Here is a 20,045-nt window from a genome sequence, read left to right on the forward strand (position 1 = left end):
AATTTTCTCACATTTTATAATATAGTGAATGACTGCAGAGATGGATAAGGGAAATGGATATATTGCAATACTTTTGGATTTTGCCAAAGCATTTGATAGAATTTCACACTGGTGGTTAATTATACAAACTCATCAGGATGTGCATACAAATGGACTTGAGACATATATATGACAGTGCTGTATTCAAGACAAGGGTGACCAGTGGAATACCATAAGATATTTGGAACATTGTTGTTAACCTGTATATTAATGATATTGGAGTTGGTGTGGATAGTAATATACAATTATTTCCCGATGATGCAAAGTTAGGAAGAGTGATAAGGGACTTTTTTAATAAAGAATCCTTTCAGGCAGAGTATTTTATGTATAATAATTTGCTATAAGTGGTCAATGAAACTAGAGACCTGAGAATGATATAGAGAGAAAATTAACTGGGGCCATATTGCTAGGTGGTTAGGTCATCAGATAACTGCCATGTCGAAGAGGACACTAATTTGTAAGTTATTCTTCCCCTGTATAAAACTGTCTGATAAGACCAAATTGCACTACTGTGTTCACATATTATCATTGAATTCAGAGAAGGTAACTGTTGAATCGATGGAACATCTGTGCATCACAATAGTGGAACTGTCAGTTCAATGTTGCAAAGTATAAGGTTTTGAGATTTGGTAAGCAACGATGGAATGCAAAGTATACACTTGGTGAGGAAACTTTAACAGAAGTAGAGGACATGAGAGATCTAGGAGTTATGGTGGACAAGGACCTGAAATTCAGGGGCCACATTACACAAGTTGTGAAGACGTCACATCGGATAATGGCAATAATGCAGAGGAGTCTGACATGCAGAAATAGAGAGATTATGATACCATTGTATAAGGCCTTGATCAGGCCTCATATGGATTATTGCCACCTTTTCATGGTTATGAGGATATGTTGGAAAGGGTCCAGAGAAGCTTCATAAAAGTAGTCAGTGGTCTTTGGAATATGGAGTACGAGGACAGATTGAGAGAATGTAAGTTGCAGAGCCTCGTGAAGAGGAGGAGATATAATTGAGACACATAAGCTTGTCAGGGGTTATCACATTGACATGGAGGAAATTTTTCATAGAATGGAAGAGGGACGGGTACAACAAAGGCCATCACTGGAAACTGTATAAGGAGGGTGTAAGCAGAGGCGTGAGGAGTAGGTTCTTTGCATGGAAAGTGGTCGGTGAGTGGAATGCATTGCCTGAGTGTGTTGTGGGTGTAGACACATTGAATCAGTTTAAGGCACAGTTGGATGAGCATTGTGTGAAATAGTGTGTACTTCCCATAATGAGTCTCTGACTCCATGGAGATCAAATGTAATTAATAATAATAATAATAATAATAATAAACTTTGGGTAATCAAGATTACATTGAGCCTGAAATAATGTATATGAGGGAATGTGGTCTTCAAAAGTTAGAAAAATAGATGGAAGAGAGGAGATGTGATGTAACATATAAACTATTAAAGGAATTTTACATTATCCCTGGAAACTGAGCAAGAGTGTAGTTAGGAAGTCTGTGAGATCCACATCCTTATCATTGTGTATGAGTGAATGTGTGGAATGGCATACCAGTAGATGCTATGAGTGCATCATCAGTGAATGTTTTCAAAGAAAGATATAATAGATAGGTATTAGGCATTGTGTGATCTAGAGAGGCCTTCTCTCAATCATTGAGTGAATCCTTGTTCACTAGAAGAGCCTGTGTGATGATAATAATATTAATAATAACAATATAAACAATAGTGTAATAATAAGAGTATAATTTTAATAGCAATAATAAAATTTCGTTATAATAAAAATAATAAAAAATGTGTTTTTATTATTATTTTTTATCTTAAACATGATAGAATTCTTAGTTCCCCTTTTAAATAATTATGTATTTATTTTAGTTTATTTTAAAAATCAAGAGATGGTCTTTGTATGCAATGGTGTGAAGTATGAAGAGAAGCAAACTTTCAAAGTCGTAATTTCTGAGAAATAATTATAAAGTGTTTATATATTATATCATTGAAAGTTATTATATGTTGTAAATAAAATTTTCTCAACTGTTTGTGTGTGTAATGTTTTATAATTATTTCTTAATTCAGGTGGACAGCATGACAGACTTCATGTGCAAGTATATTGAAAAAGATATCATTGGAATCCTTGCCAATGCTCATTTAGCTTGGGCTGATCAAGAACCAGAAGGAATATTTTCAGAGAAATGTATGAAAATTGCCCATAAATTCCCATTTTGCTTGGACTTTGCAAAAACAGGTGAGACTGCCTATTTAGATAAAAGTGAAAAACCAGATAAATATCCTGATTTCATGGAAAAACGAGGAACTAATAATACATATCTCTCTCACAGAGTATTGGGTATTTTGTATCGCCATTGCAGAAATCTAGAGGCATCTGTCAATGAGACCAGTTTATCTTCAGCTGAAAGTGATGTAAAATATGATATATACTTAGATTATCCAGGATGGAGATTGTATGAAGATGCAGCAAGAAAGGCAAAGGATTGCTATAATGAACAGTTTAAAAATATCCTCTTAGAATATGATGTGGATTATGAAGTTGAAGCCTTGTCTGGTTATATTAAAAATGTCAGTAAGTACCATCAAAATCAAAACGAAAGAGCTAATATTGCAGCTCTTGTTCAAAATTTTATAAAATCTTTATGTAGCAGCACAGCTATGAAGTTCCTGCAAGAAGTAGAAGATGAATTTCTAGAAAATAAATTTTCAGAGAAAGAAAAGATTGTTGCAAAATATCGAAGAGCTTCAGCTTGGTATATGATTACTTACACTGAAACACCTGTCTACTTTTTTAGTTTTCCTTGGTGTATAGCATATATTCTGACTGATGTAAGAAAAGCATGCTTGGAAATGACCGCTGAAACCCCATCAGGTCAGAATGTATTAGTGCAGAGAACTGATACATTTATCATTCAGGATCTTTCAGCTGATTTAAAATTAAGTTACAGTAATCCATTATTTAAAGGCTTGTGCATAGGTCAGGTCATTACTCGAAAATTAATAATGAAGTGGGCAGAAAAAAGTGAAATCTTTTCTCATCATACTGATAAAAAAGCAGTATGTTTGCATTGTCTTGAAGAAGCTTATTGTACATTTTTAGTTCCAGATAAATGCTATACTTCTAACTCAGCAAACAAGAATGAAAATGTGCAGAAACTGTGTTGTTCACCTACTAGTCTAGTTCTCAAATTTTTAAAGTTATGTGCTATTTCTGGTGCTTGTGAAGTAAAGAAATGTAATAACAAATTATGCTTTGGATTGAATACAGAAACTCTACAAACTGTTGCTTTAAGAACATATACCAGCCTTGCGGTTACAAGAAAGCTAAACTATTGTGATATTCAGCATCCTTCCAAAGGTATTGAAAATGATAGAGAGGAAGGAGATCCATTGCGAATACTAGTAGATAACAAAGAATTACAAGAGCTACTTACACTGCATCTTCACAAAGCAGAAGAAATACTGCAAAAATTAACTGGAGTACAGAGTATTTATATTCGAGGAGAAAAAGATTCTGAAGGTAGATGGTATATGCTTGTAAATTCAACAGGCAAAGACTGGCAAAGATACAAATTAGAAGAACTGTTTTTACAACCATCACTACTTCAGATTCTGAAAAAAAACATAACACTAGAAAGTAAACAGTTAATATCAAGATTAAATATTTAAAAAACACAATTTATTTTTTTGTGGAAATATATTTCTTCTGATATTATATTTCAGTAGTTTTGAAGTGTTATCTCCCCTCAAAAAAAAAAAAGAAAAAATTCTGAGCCAACTTCATCACGGTCCTGAAAATTGCTTTGGGAGGAGTATTCTGGTGTACAGGAAAGACAACAAATCCCCCCCCCCCAAAAAAAGACCACTGTTATTATTTATAAATCCATATCTTGAATCCTTGAATCGATATTTCAGATTCTAACTTTTTATTTCTAGAAATATTTCTTCCATTTGTGATTTATTATGGTGCATTTTAGTTTAAAGATTTATTCTAAATTTGTTGTAATTTTTTTAGTCTGCCATCAAATAATTTATTTAGGAAATGTACAACTGAAAAAGTAAATATACACAAAATTCAGGAATGCAATTACAGGTTTATGCAGCAGGTATGTGTATATATATATATATATACATATATATACCAGCTGCATGTGTGTGTGTGTGTGTGTGTGTGTGTGTGTGTGTGTGTGTGTGTGTGTGTGTGTGTGTGTGTGTGTGTGTGTGTGTGTGTGCATTTTTTGGAATATTTCTGTAATTATTACTTTTGTATAATAAAAGAAGCTGATGCAGTCAATTCTCACAATAATAAATAATAAATGGTGTTACTTACAGCATACTCACTCAAAATAACAAATGACCACCAAAGAATCTTAAAATTATTAACATCATTTGTGTTCTAAAAGAAATTCACTATATCAAGCTTTTCCCTATAATAAACTGTTACAAGGAAGCTCTTTTTTTCTCGTGTTCCTTTATTCTTTCATTTTTTATAATGAGAGCTGACTGTAATTCAATCATGTTACATTGAAACTGTAACAAATTTGAAGGGTAGTATTAAAATATTGTTTCTAACTTCTGTTTTGTCTATTGAATCACTGTAAATTAAATAAACTTCATGTTTCCTATTATAATTGTTTATTGTTTTGATCCTTATGTTGGACATAGTTGGGCTCAACAAAATTACTAGTCTATGCAAAAATCAAGAAATGATTTTCTTTGTTAATTTTATTTTTTCTACTAATTTCTCAATTATCTATTTCATATCATTCAGGGGAATATTCACTTTCTCATCCTGTGCTTACTTGCAGTACTACCTGTGCATCCTTATGGATGAGGAATCATTATTACTAATTATTCCTCAACGAATAATCCAACATAATCAACTAAAACAAAATAAAAATAATGTTTTCCAGATGATTTAACACTGTAAACAGAAAGTAAAGAAGTTCACAAACACAGCAGTAAGCTAGCTTCTGTTAAGTTTTTAAGATCTACAAATATGAATCTGTTCTCATTTTTTGCTTTCAAGAAGAATTGGAAACTTGGTAGTGTTCCTAAACCTATGAATAAAGAAAGCAGAAAATGAAACAGAATAAAGTATTCATAAAAAAGCATTTTGTAGTCACTGAAGAGTTGGGGATATAAAAAATATATAACCTCTCCACCAAGCCAACCCTACTTAGTGGCATGGACTTTCTATAAACAGGGCTCTGGTAAAGCTAGTTATTACTAATGCCACAAAAAGATACTTTCCCTAGTTGAAGAAAGTGCTGATTATGCCTTTGGATGGTAATTGACTTTCACTTACTTAGTGAAACACCATCATTCTTATGGAAGGCCTGACACAACTGCAGCCATGCTTAGTTAAGGTCTCTAGTTTATGTCTTCCTACCTTTTTATATATAATCCAGGAGACATCTTTCAAGGATATGGCAGTTATATTATGGGTCCCCAGACCTTTCCTCTTGTGTGAGAGTACAACAGTATAAAAGTTCTGCAGGCCTGTGTTGCTGGATAGTACACATATAGTGTACTATCCAGCCTGGTGCTGGTATATTGCCAGATTTTGCCTGGAGGGAGTCCACGTGCAGGGTGATTAAAATTAAAGTATCCCTGTTTAAGGCCTTGTGGAGCACCATTCAGTGATCCAAATGCTCTGAAACTTTGCAGCAGTGCATTTATGCATCATGTAGAAGCGATAGCTGAGAAATTACACAACTCAGCAGGTGCCAGGATTTAAAAAGATGGACATGGGATTTTTCCCTTCATTCTGTTTGTTGATACCGTCCACAATAATGCCACTAACCTTGTCCCAATGTGCTTTGCTCATGAATTTTGAAGCTGTACTATAAACAACTGCAATACTGTTGCTGCACTCTGTGAATTTTGTTGCCTGAACGAATGTCGATGAGGTCCACTATCTCCATGTGTTGTAGAGAGTATTTTTCACTTGGTTATACTATAAATTAAAGATGCCAAGAGATTATATTCTTAGTTTCATCCTTTATTCAAATGTAAGCAAACAAAGTGAGGTATTAACGTGAAGTCACTTCATGACTGGGCTACTTGTATATAGATGCTAATGACTTCACATCAATTGCCTTAGTATCCCATAATGCATTGCACGTATCCTTACAGACATATATAATGATATGTATTATGGGAAGGATCACTACCCAGAGCAGTTTCAACCTTTATTGAGGTCTCATCAGTAGGAGCCAGACCTAGAAGTGATACCAAGGTTGAAGTTATGCAGAAGTCATATTTTCATATACAAGTAATCAAAAGGGTGTAAGAAAGTTATAGTAGATGGATTTTTATCCTCAAACTTTGCAACTTATGTTGGTATTCTGCAGGACTGTTCTTTCAGCTACACAGTTTGCTGATGGCAGTGCACTGTAATCTTCTTTCTCATTCAACTTCTATAATCCTGAATTCTGATCTCCAAGTCATTCTGTAATAGGGTTCTGATAACCTTCTTTATTTCAATGAAACACTGAAAAAAAGCTTTTTCAGTGTTTCAGAATTACAGAATTTTTCTTCAGAGTTTCAGAATTTCTTTCATTCCTTACTTTTGATAAACCCAAATCTCTAGACAAGATGTGATGTTTCTTCTTGGGATTACTTTAACTTCCAATCTCTCTCACACACACATTGTCTTATAAACATACTACAAATACTGAATCCTTAGCATCCAATTATTTTGTTCTTTTGTTTATGACACTGTTTTACTCTGAACATCTGTTAACTCTATATCACAAATCAGTCCAACTACTGAAAACTTTTCTTGCATCAGGATTGGTGTTCCCTAAGAGGTACCTAATATACTTGACTCTACTAGAAGAAAATAATCAGATAAATTAATGACCCATTTCTCAGAAATTAGCTCTCTTACATGACAAGATTTAGTTTTTATGCTTGCATTTTCTATAAATATTACTAATTGGCACTATTCATCAGAAATGGCATTGATAATTCCAGCTCTTTTCTAAATTTGTTAAAACAAGTGCAGCAGCTATTCAACATCCCATCACAATTCAACTAAAAACTCACTTGTTAACATTGTTAACGTTTGGAACAGTCTTATCTCCTATGTATTTCTTAAAAAGAGTGCAATCTGGAAGTCTTCAAATCCAATGCGCACAAGTTTCTTCTTTCTGTACACTCATTGCACTAATGTGCTAATAAGCTGAACAATTTCTCTTGGATGGGATAACCATAAAAATAAAATAAAGAAAAGAAATGGAAATTTCGAGATAATGTAGAAATCATATATATCTCATATACAAGTGGACATTTATTAAAAGAAGGTCAAGCACCTTTTGTCTAGTTGGAAGCTCGGGTGATGAATGGCAATGCTGTAGCCCATGAAGTTTTAACCGTGGCTCAGCTGTTGCTGTCAGCCAGGTCCTGAGGGGGAGGGGGTAATGAATGGCAATGCTGTAGCCCATGAAGTTAACTGAGGCATGGCTGTTGCTGTTCCCCCCCAGATTAAATATGAGCGGCTCTGCTCGGTGGTAGGGTGAGCCTGCCATGACGTAGAGCAAACACTGAGAGTTCTTCTCAGTGGCAGGGTGAGACTGTTACTGAGGGGAACAACGTTGAGTTTTTGATCCTGCAGGTTGCTCATTATTGGGTGATCCGGGGCGGATCCCACGAGTTTTTGGAGAGGTAACCGTGCACTTAAACAGGGAAACCGGTCTGGATAGTGGCCCTTCCCATTATGCATTGCATTATACACTCCTGTAAAGGGGGGGGGGGTGCTTTGCATTATGGGATACATACTAAGACATGTGATATGAAGTCATCAGCCTCTATATGCAAGTAGCTCAGACGTGAATATATTTCATGTGAAAAACTTTGCTTTGCTTAGTTGGGAAAAGGATTAAAAACAAGTACAGTCACACCCTGACTTACGCTACCCCGACTTATGCGAATCCGGAGCTACGCGGTTTCGTATATGTACGTATTCCTGTCCTGCTTCGTGCCTCACCACTAGTCATATCTTTCCGGCACTGGCCGCATTCGCCAGTGTTGCACATGCTGTGAATAAGCACTGATGTTTAATGTTATGTTCTTGATAAAAATTTTATCACATAAAAAATTATAATGTCGTCCAAAGGAAGGAAGTCTGATTCTTCTACAGCTAGCAAGAAAAGAAAAACATTGACTTTGGAAACAAAACTCAACATTATTAAGGATTTTGAAGGCGGAATGAAAATTTGTGAGCTAGCAAAGAAGTTTAATCTACAGGAATCCACAGTAAGAATAATCATAAAAGAAAGGTTTACAGATTTTGGAGGACATAGATTTTAACGAGGAATGAATTGTAGCCACAAGATAAGGAATAAAAAAATTATTAGCTTGCTATGAAGAAATTTTGCGTGACAAGAAAAAGACATGCCGTCAGACAAATCTGTTAGATTTTATGAAACCATTGACATCGAAATAACTTTCTTTTTTTTATGTAAGCAAAACTACAATTATGATTATATTTCTTAAAAAATATAGGTGTTTTTGTAAAACTTTGGTCACAATTAACTAATATTTTGTATGTTTGTGTGCAAAATTATACCCGAGTTACATGAATTCGACTTACGCGCTTTTTGTTGGTCCCACCTACCGCGTAACTTTGGAGTATGACTGCATAAAATTTCTTGGTATCTTTAACATATATATATACACACTATGTAATATCAAAAGTATCTGGACACCTACTCGAAACTGTAATCAGACTTTCCCTGTGCCACACTTTCCAGTAGTGGACATTAATACTGGGTGGGTCCACACTTTGCTTCTATGACAGCTCCAACTCTGCTGGGGAGACTTTTTACCAGGTGTCAGAGCATCTCTGGAGAAATGGCAGCCTATTCTTCCTGAAGAGCTGTAGTCAGAGCAGTTCACATTCCAATTTGGCAAGTTGGCATTCCCCATCTGACCTGAACCCCATCTAATTCATCCCAAAGGGATGAATTAGATGGGGTTCAGGTCAGGGCTCTGTGCCAGCCAGTCCATTTCTGGAACATTATTGTCCACAAACCATGCCCTCACAGACCTTACTTTATGGCAGGTAGCATTGTCATGCTGATACAGACAGTAGTAATCACCGAATTGATCTTCTACTGTAGACAGTATGCAACGGGTCAAAATGTACTTGTACCCTTCCACATTTAGATTTCCATGTAGTGTTACGAGAGGGCCAAGTCCATTCCAAGAAAAACACCCCCACAGTAACATCACCTCCTCTAAATTTCACTGTTAGCACTACACACGCTTGTAGGAATCATTCTCCAGGCATTCGCCACACCCAGACCCTCCCATCGGACTGCCACATTATAAAGTGTGATTCATCATTCCAAATTGCACATTTCCATAATAAATTTAGTTTAATCTTTTATCCAAGTGTAAGCAAACAAAATTTGTGCAATTTGACTGAGGCAACTCGTGGTAAAGGTGGACCAAGCTTTCATCACTTCTTGTCTTAGTATCTTCCATAATGCAAAGCATATCTCTTTGCAGACATGCTGCAAAGAGATATGCATTAATGCATTAATGGAAGGGCCACTACCCAAACCGGTTTCGACCTTTATTGAGGTCATGTCAGTGGAAGCCAAACCCAGAGGTGGTGATACCAAGATGGAAGCAGTGGAGAAGTCATCTTTACCTATGTCTGGCTCCCACTGACATGACTCAATAAAGGTCGAAACTGGTCTGGGTAGTGGCCGTTCCCTTAATGCATAGCATTATACATGTCCACAAGGAGATGTGCTTTGCATTATGGGAGATACTAAGACAAGGAGTGATGAGAGCTTGGTCCACCTTGACCATGAGTTGCCTCAGTCCTGAAGATACTTCAGGCGCAAACTTTGTTTGCTTACACTTGGATAAAGGATTAAACTAAATTTATTATACTTCGTGTATAGAGGCTTAAGTGCTGTGAAGACATAATGTTGGAGGTTTAATGGATTTTTTACAACAATAAAAAATCCATTAAACCTCCAACATTATTAAATTTATTATAGTCTAACCAAGTGGAAAAAGAAATAAAAAAAAACTTCACACATTTCCAGTTGTCCAGTGGCATCACTCTTTACACCACTTCAGGCGGTGCTTAGCGTTCACAGGAGAAATGTTTGGTTTATGGGTAGCTGCTCAACCTTGGAATCCCATTCCTCTTAAATCTCGACACACAATCATGATGCTGGCTGGACAGTTAATAGCACTGCTGAACTCCCGGGTGATTGTTTCACTCTATATCTGGCAATTTCCATGAACCACCTTCTTCAATGCTCAACGGTCCCTGTCTGTCATTAAACATGGCCTACCCAAACGTGGTTTTGTAGTGGTTGTACCTTCACGTTTCAACTTCATAACCATGTCACCAATTGTTGATTGGGTAACTTGAGGAGGGTTGAAATGTCTCTGACAGATTTCTTATTGATGTGGCAACCAATAACTAATTCATGTTCGAAGTCACTGAGCTCCCTTGACCTACCCATTCTGCTCGTACTACTTATCACTGAACAACACACTGCTCCATGCCTCCTCTTAATGTCCAGCATGGGCATTAAGAACTCACTTATGAAGTGTCTTGAAAAGCACTGTCTGAAAAAAGAAATCCTGCAGGAAATTCTAATTGGTTTATGCATGGATGGGGCCTTAGTTATGCTAGGGAAAGGAGCAGGTTTGGTAAGTGAGGTTGTAGTGACATCTACACATCAGTTTACGAATCACAGAGGAGGGGTGTCCAGATACTTTTGATCAGATAGTGTATAAATATATACACTCAGATAAATATATATATACACACAGGATGTTTCAAAATGAATTGAACTCTTTCATATATTTATTGCTCAGTAATTAGGTTTCATCACCTCAATGGTTCACTTTAGTGAATATGAGAGTAGCAAACCCATTGTACCTGATGTTGGATTATGCCTTACTTCATGTAATATATATCTGTTATATTATCTTCCTACTCCTTCTCCCAACTGCTATTAGGTATTTGAGGACTAGGGCTGAATCTATCCTACTTATCTATATATTTTTTTTAGATAAAGTACTTTGTACTTTGCCTTAACTAATAGGCTGAATCCCAAGACACCTGGTCAGCATGGAAGGGTTGACCAAAGGCTGTAGCAGCCAAGGCTAAAATGGGCATGGTATCTCAAATGTGATATCTACTTCTTAGGGTAATGATAGAATTGACTCAAACTGAAATGGAAGGTCCTTTCTGGATAGTACATCTGTGAATAATAGCTTGATAAGAAAATTGAACATCTGCACTCATAATGTCATAACTTTGAAAGGAGAAGAAAAAGGAGAAGAGCTGTGTAAAGCACTGGCAAAAATAAATTGGGATAGATATATTCTTGGTCTTTTTGAAACAAGGATAGAAGAAAAAATTACTGAAACAAGCAATTATGTTTTACATACTGCTAGAAGAGATCATGATCAAGGAGGAGCTGTAGATGGAAAAATAGCATTCCTGAATTTAAACCAGTCTCCCAGAGAATTATAATTCTTAGATTGAAAATCAATAAGTAGTATGATTTAAGTATAATACAAATATATGCACCCAACTCCGGTCATTCAGATGAAGAAATTAACAATTTCTATGAGGATCTCTTCAACACTCTCAGAGATAGTACGCATCACTGAAAGATTGTAATGGGTGATTTCAACTCAGTAGTTAAATTCAGCCGGGGCTCGACCCCGGAACTTCCTTATACACCCAGTCTGGAACATTTTTCTGTTTTGTGACTTTTCTTCGTTTACAGTAATTATGCCTACATTATTGTGTAATTATTCAACAATTGTTTACAGTTTTGAATGTATATATAAAGTCAATATCAATAATCGCCTGATTAACGCGAGATGAAAGGGACAGGGAGGTTTCGAACTTCCTGTAATGCATTATCTTGCAGCAAGCAGAAGTAAAGTGCAGAAGCAGTTATTAGAAGTAAAAGAGAGAATTCATTGCGACACATTGTAGAAGAACAGAAATCTGTAGCCAATGAAATCATGCACCGTGTGTTTTGAACTGCATAATCGTCCTTTTGTAGATCATCCAAAATTAATTGATCTTCAGATTCTTAATGGGCTAGATGTGGTGCATGCTTTATAAAGTAATGTGACATGCACTGAGATAGTGAATCATATTGCAAAACAAATGAAACACAAAATTGTGAACAGCATTATAAACCATAGAACCAAAATTTCTACTATTCTGGATGGAAAATTCTGATAGTGTACATGCAGGGTGCAATAAATGGTGGTGATGTTACAACACTATTCTTTGATTTAATTCAATTAGAAAGCAATCCAATTACCAAAGCAATGGACATTAAGAACTCACTTATGAAGTGTCTTGAAGAGCACTGTCTTAAAAAAGATCCTGCAGGAAATTCTAATTGGTTTATGTACGGATGGGGCCTCAGTTATGCTAGGGAAAGGAGCAGGTTTGGCAACATTGATGAAAGAAGATTTTCCAACAATTTTAACATGGCACTGTATAAATCATCGCTTAGAACTTGCAGTGCACAATTCAATGAAAGATGCTACGACAACAAATCATTTTGTGGTGTTTCCTGATAGGTATATTCAGTGGCAGGGGCGGCTCATAGGCACTGCGAAACTGCAGCACCCCCAATTTTTCTCGACATATAAATATATTTATTAATTGATTTATATTTGCTTGTAATATTTAATTTTCTCATCGACAATCCTATACAATTCTCTTATTTTGTAAAATAAATAATAAAAGTCCATCTTGTAGCACTTAGGAGGGCGAAGGACGCTAGCGGCACTGTATTTTCCACAGTATTATATTGCTACACTAGCAAGCATATACACATCATAGTGAGATGCGAGCTATTAGTATAATACGGCACTGTCCGTCGCGCAGTTCCACTGTTGTTTATATGCAGTTTGCGCAGTAGTAGTGTGTTCGTAGTGCTAATCGTGTTTACTCCGTCTCTTTAAATATTTGGACATTACAATTAAAGACATAACATATGTTATAGTAATTTTTAAGTAATTTTGAATTATACCAAACTATAATTTTATATTTTTTATATAAAAACAATATTTTTTTCATGTTTAATTTTTTTAAATTTTTACCATAATTTTGATATTTTATCAAAACATGTATACACTGTACTTACAGTGTGTATGTATATTTCGAAAGTTGCAGCACCCCCACGATTTCAAGCCACGAGCCGCCACTGTTCAGTGGCATAGCTAGTGGGGGGGGGGGGGCGATCTGTCTCGGGCGTCACTTTTTTGGGGGTTTTCACGTGAGACACAATTTCATTTTAAATAGAGAAAGTTTTTTTAGAAGTAGTTCATTTGTTGGCGAACTACGAACTAGTGTTACGTGAATATATTTTAAGAATCAAGCTGGGGAAAAAGTTTGCTAAATCCTATATGTCGCCTACTATTCAGAACGAGTTTATAGAAATTTTGGGCGAAAATGTAAGAAGCAAAGTTATCGAGCAAGTAAAAGAAGCAAAGTATATTTCTATGAGGTGTTGTCGAATATGATATTCGACAACACCCCTGATGTTTCTCATAAGGATCAAACGAGCCAAGTTTTACGCTACGTTATGATCGCTGGAAATAAAGTGAAGATTGTGGAATTATTTGTTGATTTCATTGAAACAAAAGGTAAAACCCCGAGAATATTTCAACTATGATTTTGCAAAAATTAGAAAACGACGGAATATTCAAATATTGATATTCAAAATTATAAAATTATAGAGGATAAGCATATGATAACGCTGCTGTGATGGCCAGTAGCGCACTCAGGATTTAATCTTGTGTGTGTGTGTGGGGGGGGGATTTGAGTAGACGATTTGAGAATACACACTACATCACATACGACCTATGACAGCATATGCAATGATCTCTAATTCATAAGTAGTATAGAAATAGAAGACACGACACAACACAACATAAATAAAAAAATGAATTTTAATTAGGAAAAAGAACATTTTTGGAAAATTTTCTAGTGTTTTTTCCTTTTTCTTTGGGGAGAAAGGCCCCCTTGCCCCCTCCCCCAGGTGCACCACTGCTGATGACTGATGAACTTACTGGCGTTCAGAGATGCATCAAGGAAAAATTAATGGAAAAGCAGAATTTGTCGCATGTACAAATCACTCGCTCAATTTGGCGGGTGTACATGCAGCTTCTGCTGTGAATTCTGTTACCGTTTTTGGAACTGGAACGTTTGTTCACGTTTTTTAATTCCTCAACTCATCGCTGGGATATTCTGACTTCAGTCACTGGTCAAAGTGTCGAGCGTTTAGTAGAAACTCGGTGGGGTGCATGAGGAGATGCTGTGAGTGTTGTACAAAAATTACTCGAAAATCTTAAGTGCGGTAGAACATTTAACTGGTAAAGAAGAAAATAGAGTTACTAGGTCAGATGCTGGCTTGTTGCATTACAATCGTTTTCCTTCCTGTGCTTTCTGGGCCTGTGGGAATCCGTCCTTGAAATTAACGACACGCAGGTCTACCTCCAAACCAAAGGATTGAATATACTGTACAACAGGCATGTCAAACTCGTTTACCTCCAAGGGCCAAATTAGGAATTATACATCAAGCCGCGGGCCGCAACAGAAAAAAATCGAAATAAAGAGGAAACAGATTTTTTAATTACATTAGAGTATATAATACAAAATACAGCCATATTACAAAAATACATATAAAATATAAAGTTTACTTATTTAAATAAAATTATACATATAAATAAATTTTTTTGAAGAAACTTGACAACGTTTTTCATGAACGAAAGCTTCAAAATTTGGTTGAATTTGTTGAGCTGTATTTATTTTCAATATTGCTTGCACATGCTAGTCTGTTAATCTTGATCTTTCCGCAGTTTTATTATTCTTTAAAGTTGAAAATAGTTGTTCGCATAAATATGTGTTACTGAACATAGATAAAATACGCCTAATTGCACATAACACATTGGGATATCGATTGACTGATAAATAATTATAGAACTTTGGAATTCCAACATCCATATATTTCTATTGAAATTGTCATCAACGGTTTCAACATCAATCGATAGAGAAGAATTAAATAGGTGAAACTGATTTTCATATTTCTTAAAATCTAAAAATCTTTCGAATTCATTTTCTAATAACTTAATTTGATTGGCATATTCTGAAAATTTCAATTTCGGTGATTTTTGTAATAATGATTGGCAACATTCAAAATGAGATAAATTTTCTTTTTGAATTTGTTTTTGCCAAAGTAATAATTTCTGTTTGAAAATGTTAATATTGTCAAATAACATGTTAAATACTTGATGTTTGCCTTGTAGCTTAAGATTAAGTTGACTAAGGTGACTTGTAATGTTAACTGAAAAAGCTAGGTCCCTTTATTATCCATTGATCATTTTTTAATATTTCACATTCATAATTTTTCGATTCTAAAAAAATGGTAATTCGTCTAGCAATTCGAAGAATCGCTTTAATACTTTATGACTGGAAAGCCAAAGGTAGATCGCTATATTCACTTTTTATGTCTTCTAGAAAGTTACTGGCCGATTGGTAGAACCTCTGCTACTAATGGCTCAGTTAAATAAGTTTGAGCGTGGTTAGTAGTTGGAAGGTGCTAATCGTCCGATGTTGGCACACTCTCCCTCGATGAGTCTTTGGACTCCCTGGAGGTGTCAAATAATAATAATTGGCGATGATTAAGCCCACGTGCACGAATATAATTTACAATTTTACTGACATTTTTTAGGACATGTCCAATATTTAAAATTTTGGAGCATAGTGTTTGCTGATGAATAATGCAATGAAAATGTTGAAAATTATTATTACCTTGTTCTTTGCATTTTTCTTTTAAATTTGTAACTGCTCCTTTAACTCCAGTCATGGCAGGAGCACCATCAGTTGCAAGACAAACTAGCTTTTTTTAGCAGTAAATGTATTCATTCAAAACTTCCATAAGGGCGTTAAAAATATTTTCGTGCATAGGAATAATTTCTAGAAGTTCTTCACTTACTTTTAAGTTCATGTCACATCCACGAATAAAAACAGCCAGCTGAGCGATATCCCGTGCATCTGTACTTTCGTGAATTATAAAGGAATAGGTCTGAAATGTTGGAATTATTGATTTTAGTTGATTCCTTAAGTTCCCGGCTATATCGTCAATTCTGCTAGCAATGGTATTTCGAGATAAGCTTATATTTTTAAATTTCTTTAATTGATCATGACACAACACTTGAACTGCTTTAATAATACATTCGCGAATAAATTCCCCTTCAGTAAAGGGTTTCGACTTGCTTGCAATTAAATGTGATAACAAATAACTGGTTTTTACCATAGCTCTATTATTATTATTATTATTATTATTATTATTATTATTATGTGACACCTCCAGGGAGTCCAAAGACTCATCGAGGGAGTGTGCGAACAGCATCGAACGATTGAATCCCTTCCAACTACTAACCGCGCTCAAACTTGCTTAACTTTTTGCATGAGCCATTAGTAGCAGAGGCTGTACCAATCGAGCAACCTTTGCTAGCAATTATACTTCTAAATCTAAATAAATCCGCTAGAAGTCTGCAAGAGGTTTGGTAAATACACTTTGTTGATTGTGAAGTGTCAACTTTAATCCTGACAATTTATCTTCACGAAGTTTCTTTATGATTTGTATCGTAATGCCTTTTAATATTATATTCTTTACAAACTGCAATAGAGTTTCTACATATCAGGCATATTTTTTTTTCCCTTGAATACAAAAATATTGTAACTCCCATTTTTCTTGAAAACTAGGATGTTCTTCAATTAATCGTGTTTTACTTGAAGGTTTCGACATTTTTATAAATTCTTTATTAATTTTAAAGAAAACACTACACTTTCTTACGACTTGAAAATTGCTAACGGCTAACCTCGGATTGCTGTGGTCAACGAATGTAGCCACGTACGTAGACTTGCTCGGTAAAATTCGATATTCATGCAGTGGTGTAACAAGATTTTTGAAATGACAAATAGAACATTATTTCCTTTAGAAATTGCAGAGTAGTTTGGCGTATACAATAATCTGAAGTGGAAATGTTAATTTTTTAAATATGTTTATTTATTTAATTCGGTGTTGTCAAAAGTTATTAAATAACCATATTGGTTACAAAGTTTGGCTGGCCGCATGTTACTTGTCGGCGGGCCGCGTGTTTGACAGGCCTGTTGTACAACAATGTGACATAAAACTCGAGGCTTTAAAAGCATTTTTAACTGAAAATAGGGACGAATTAGTTAACAATTCAGTAGCTTATGCCATAGAAATTTGTGATGAGTCTGGGGATAGATGATCTGAAGAATCATGAGATGCTGAATTGTCATAAATTGATTTGAGGAGAGAAATGTTTTTTCACTGGACAGAGAGCCAAGAAATCGACGTCATTTCCACAGCTTCATGTTCTTGCTGAAAAATATGCCTTCATTACTCCATCGAATCTTTTGAATGATAAATACGAATGTCAACTAAATCATGATCACGATGACATTAATAAGGAAGAGTTCCTCGTTGAGAGAAAAAGACTTCAGGATTTTATTTCTGTTGCTGCTACGCTAGACGAAACAGACCTAGAAGGACGATCCCCTTGAACTTTTGCAGTTTATTCTAAAATAGTCTTGAGAACTCAGTTGCAAATATAGTTCTTCTGCTCTTTCACCGGGCATTGTTCACTGTTTTGACTGCTGCTTGAACATGTGTAGTGGTGGATCCACGTTTCGTCTACAGTCACGAATCGACACAAAAAGTCCTGAGAATTGCGATTAAACATCGCCAAACACTGCGTTGAAATGTCTTTTCGCATGCGTTTTTAATCGACAGTTAACAATTGCGGCACACAGCGTTTTCATGTGCAATTTTTCGTGCAGAATTTTTCAACCCGTTCAGTTGAGATATCTACAATCTCACGCACTTTCACTCGGCAGTCTTCCATAACGATACCATTGATTTTGTCAATCATTTCCTTCGTAGTGACCTTATCGGTGGACTTACGACCACGTTTAAACTCATTTATCATTTATCAAAAATAAATAGTCAATGCTGGTGCAGAATCCCCATGAACTGCATCTAATTCGGCTTTGATCTGCACGGGCGTCCACTTCTTCAAATAAAAGTGTTTTATCACTGCACGAAACTCGTTTTTCTCCATTTTTATGGGAAAATGCGAACACGGTCATTTTAAATGTTTTCCAAACTAGAACTACGCGTCGCACGTGGTTAAAATTTTGACAGGGGTCATGAAAAAGATTATACGTGCTGACACTGGTATGAACGAACGAATTGTGTCGCCATCTATTGGAAATTTACCAAACTTTTCAAACGCTCGTATATGTATATTCAAATAGAGCAACTAAATTTTTTTTTCAATTATCAAAAAAATCACAACAATTCAAACCTGCTTTGACGCACCAATCATGAAACAGTACGTCAAAGCAAAGTGGCTAATCGGTTAAGTTTACTGTTCATTTTTATTTGTTTTAAGTCGTGCAATCTATGTAGTATAGTTATAGTTTTACTTCATGAATAAGATCATTGTATAAAAATTGACTATTATTTGTTGTCTAGAAATGGCATCCCTCCTGATCAGGCGCCTTTGTGCAGGGCATAACCTGTGCACACCTACATGGGGTGGCCCTGATGATAGTGATTATAGGCTAGTGAGAGCAAGGATGAAAATAAATATCGAGAGAGAGAGAGATTGAAATTGTCAGTGAAAAAAAACTCATATTAGAAGTTGAAGATATACCGTAAAGAAAATTTGAGGAAGTAATGGAAGGAAAATTGAAGGGGAAAAGTATGAATGAATCAGGCTTATATGACAATGGAGGAAATGGCTTCAAAAATAATAGAAGTTGCTAAAAGTTTAAGAAAATCATTACCAGAAAATAAAACTTCTAGAGAAAAAATTTACTTTAAGGACACTTGATCTAGTAAAAAAAAAAGGGGGAAGGAGAATTAAGGAAAATGAGACAGGAGTAGCAAAAACAATATTGAATTGTGGAAATGCAAAAGTTAGAAAAGCAAGATATCAGAAAATATAATTTAAGAACAATCAATTAACGCCTTTTTGTTCCCATATAGGGAGTAGGCGAGGCCGTTTAGCCCTATTTAACTTTTGGAGACTGAGTATGCAGTTAAATCTCCACTGGTAGCCAATCAGAGATAGCTGGCACAAGGCTATCACTAATTAAACGGCACGCAGTGAAGCGGTGGCTCAACAAGTGCCGCCCATCTACGGTCGATTTTCTTGAATATATGGGACGAAAAACCCTGATGCCTATGCCAGAGATCGACTAACTCGGGAACCGTTCGAAAAAAAGCTTACAAAAATTTCCTCTAGTCGCCGACTATATTCGAAAGCAAGTCTTCCCTTCGTGCGGTCAAGCGCCATGGAGAACAAACGCCACATCCACTGAGCTATACAGGCTCTTCTGAGCTATTCAGAGCATAATAGAAAATAAAATAAAATCGCTGAAAATTATGAACTATGGGGTTCGTGGAAGGAAAAAAGGATTAAGTTGAAAAATAAGCAAGGAATACTACAATACAATAGAGAAGAAATAAAGAAAATATGTAGTGAGTTTTATAGGGACCTAGATACAGGCAAGGAAACAAATATAAATCCTCTACTATACTTAGATGAGACTGATAAGAGAACCACCCATCGTGATGAAAGAATTATAAATAGATCTTAAGTGAGCAAAGAATAATAAAAGTCCTGGAGAAGATGGGCTATTTAGCAGAACATAAAATCAGGAGGTTCATGCTTTCATAAAGTCCTGTTGAATATATTCATGATATTTTAACTACAGAAAAGAAATTCAGTACGGTGGCGTTTCACTGGATGGTTTGTATAAAGAACGCTCCCGTTTCTCTCCCAAATCTGGCTATCTTGGGGAAAAAAAACTTTTAGAAATTAGTCTTTCACCAAAAAAACGTAAAAATTGCACTGATTCATTTGATGTATGG

General features: G+C 35.5%; 1 protein-coding gene across 4 annotated transcripts in view; it reads left to right on the top strand.

Moving 5' to 3' along the window:
- LOC150109059 (uncharacterized) overlaps nt 1–4,625 on the top strand; it is a 278,607-nt gene extending 273,982 nt beyond the window's left edge. For all 4 annotated transcript variants that reach the window (XM_090411446.1, XM_090411462.1, XM_090411471.1 and 1 more), the window contains exon 8: nt 2,116–4,625. In XM_090411446.1, the coding sequence (XP_090267572.1) occupies nt 2,116–3,717 (1,602 nt within the window). In that variant the 3' untranslated portion in view covers nt 3,718–4,625. The remainder of the gene's footprint in view (nt 1–2,115) is intronic.
- The last annotated feature ends 15,420 nt before the right edge of the window (nt 4,626–20,045 follow it).

The sequence above is a fragment of the Typopeltis vanoorti genome, chromosome 2 (genome assembly GCF_054136105.1).
Source record: "Typopeltis vanoorti isolate ZY-2024b chromosome 2, IOZ_Tvanoo_1.0, whole genome shotgun sequence".
NCBI classification, from domain to species: domain Eukaryota; kingdom Metazoa; phylum Arthropoda; class Arachnida; order Uropygi; family Thelyphonidae; genus Typopeltis; species Typopeltis vanoorti.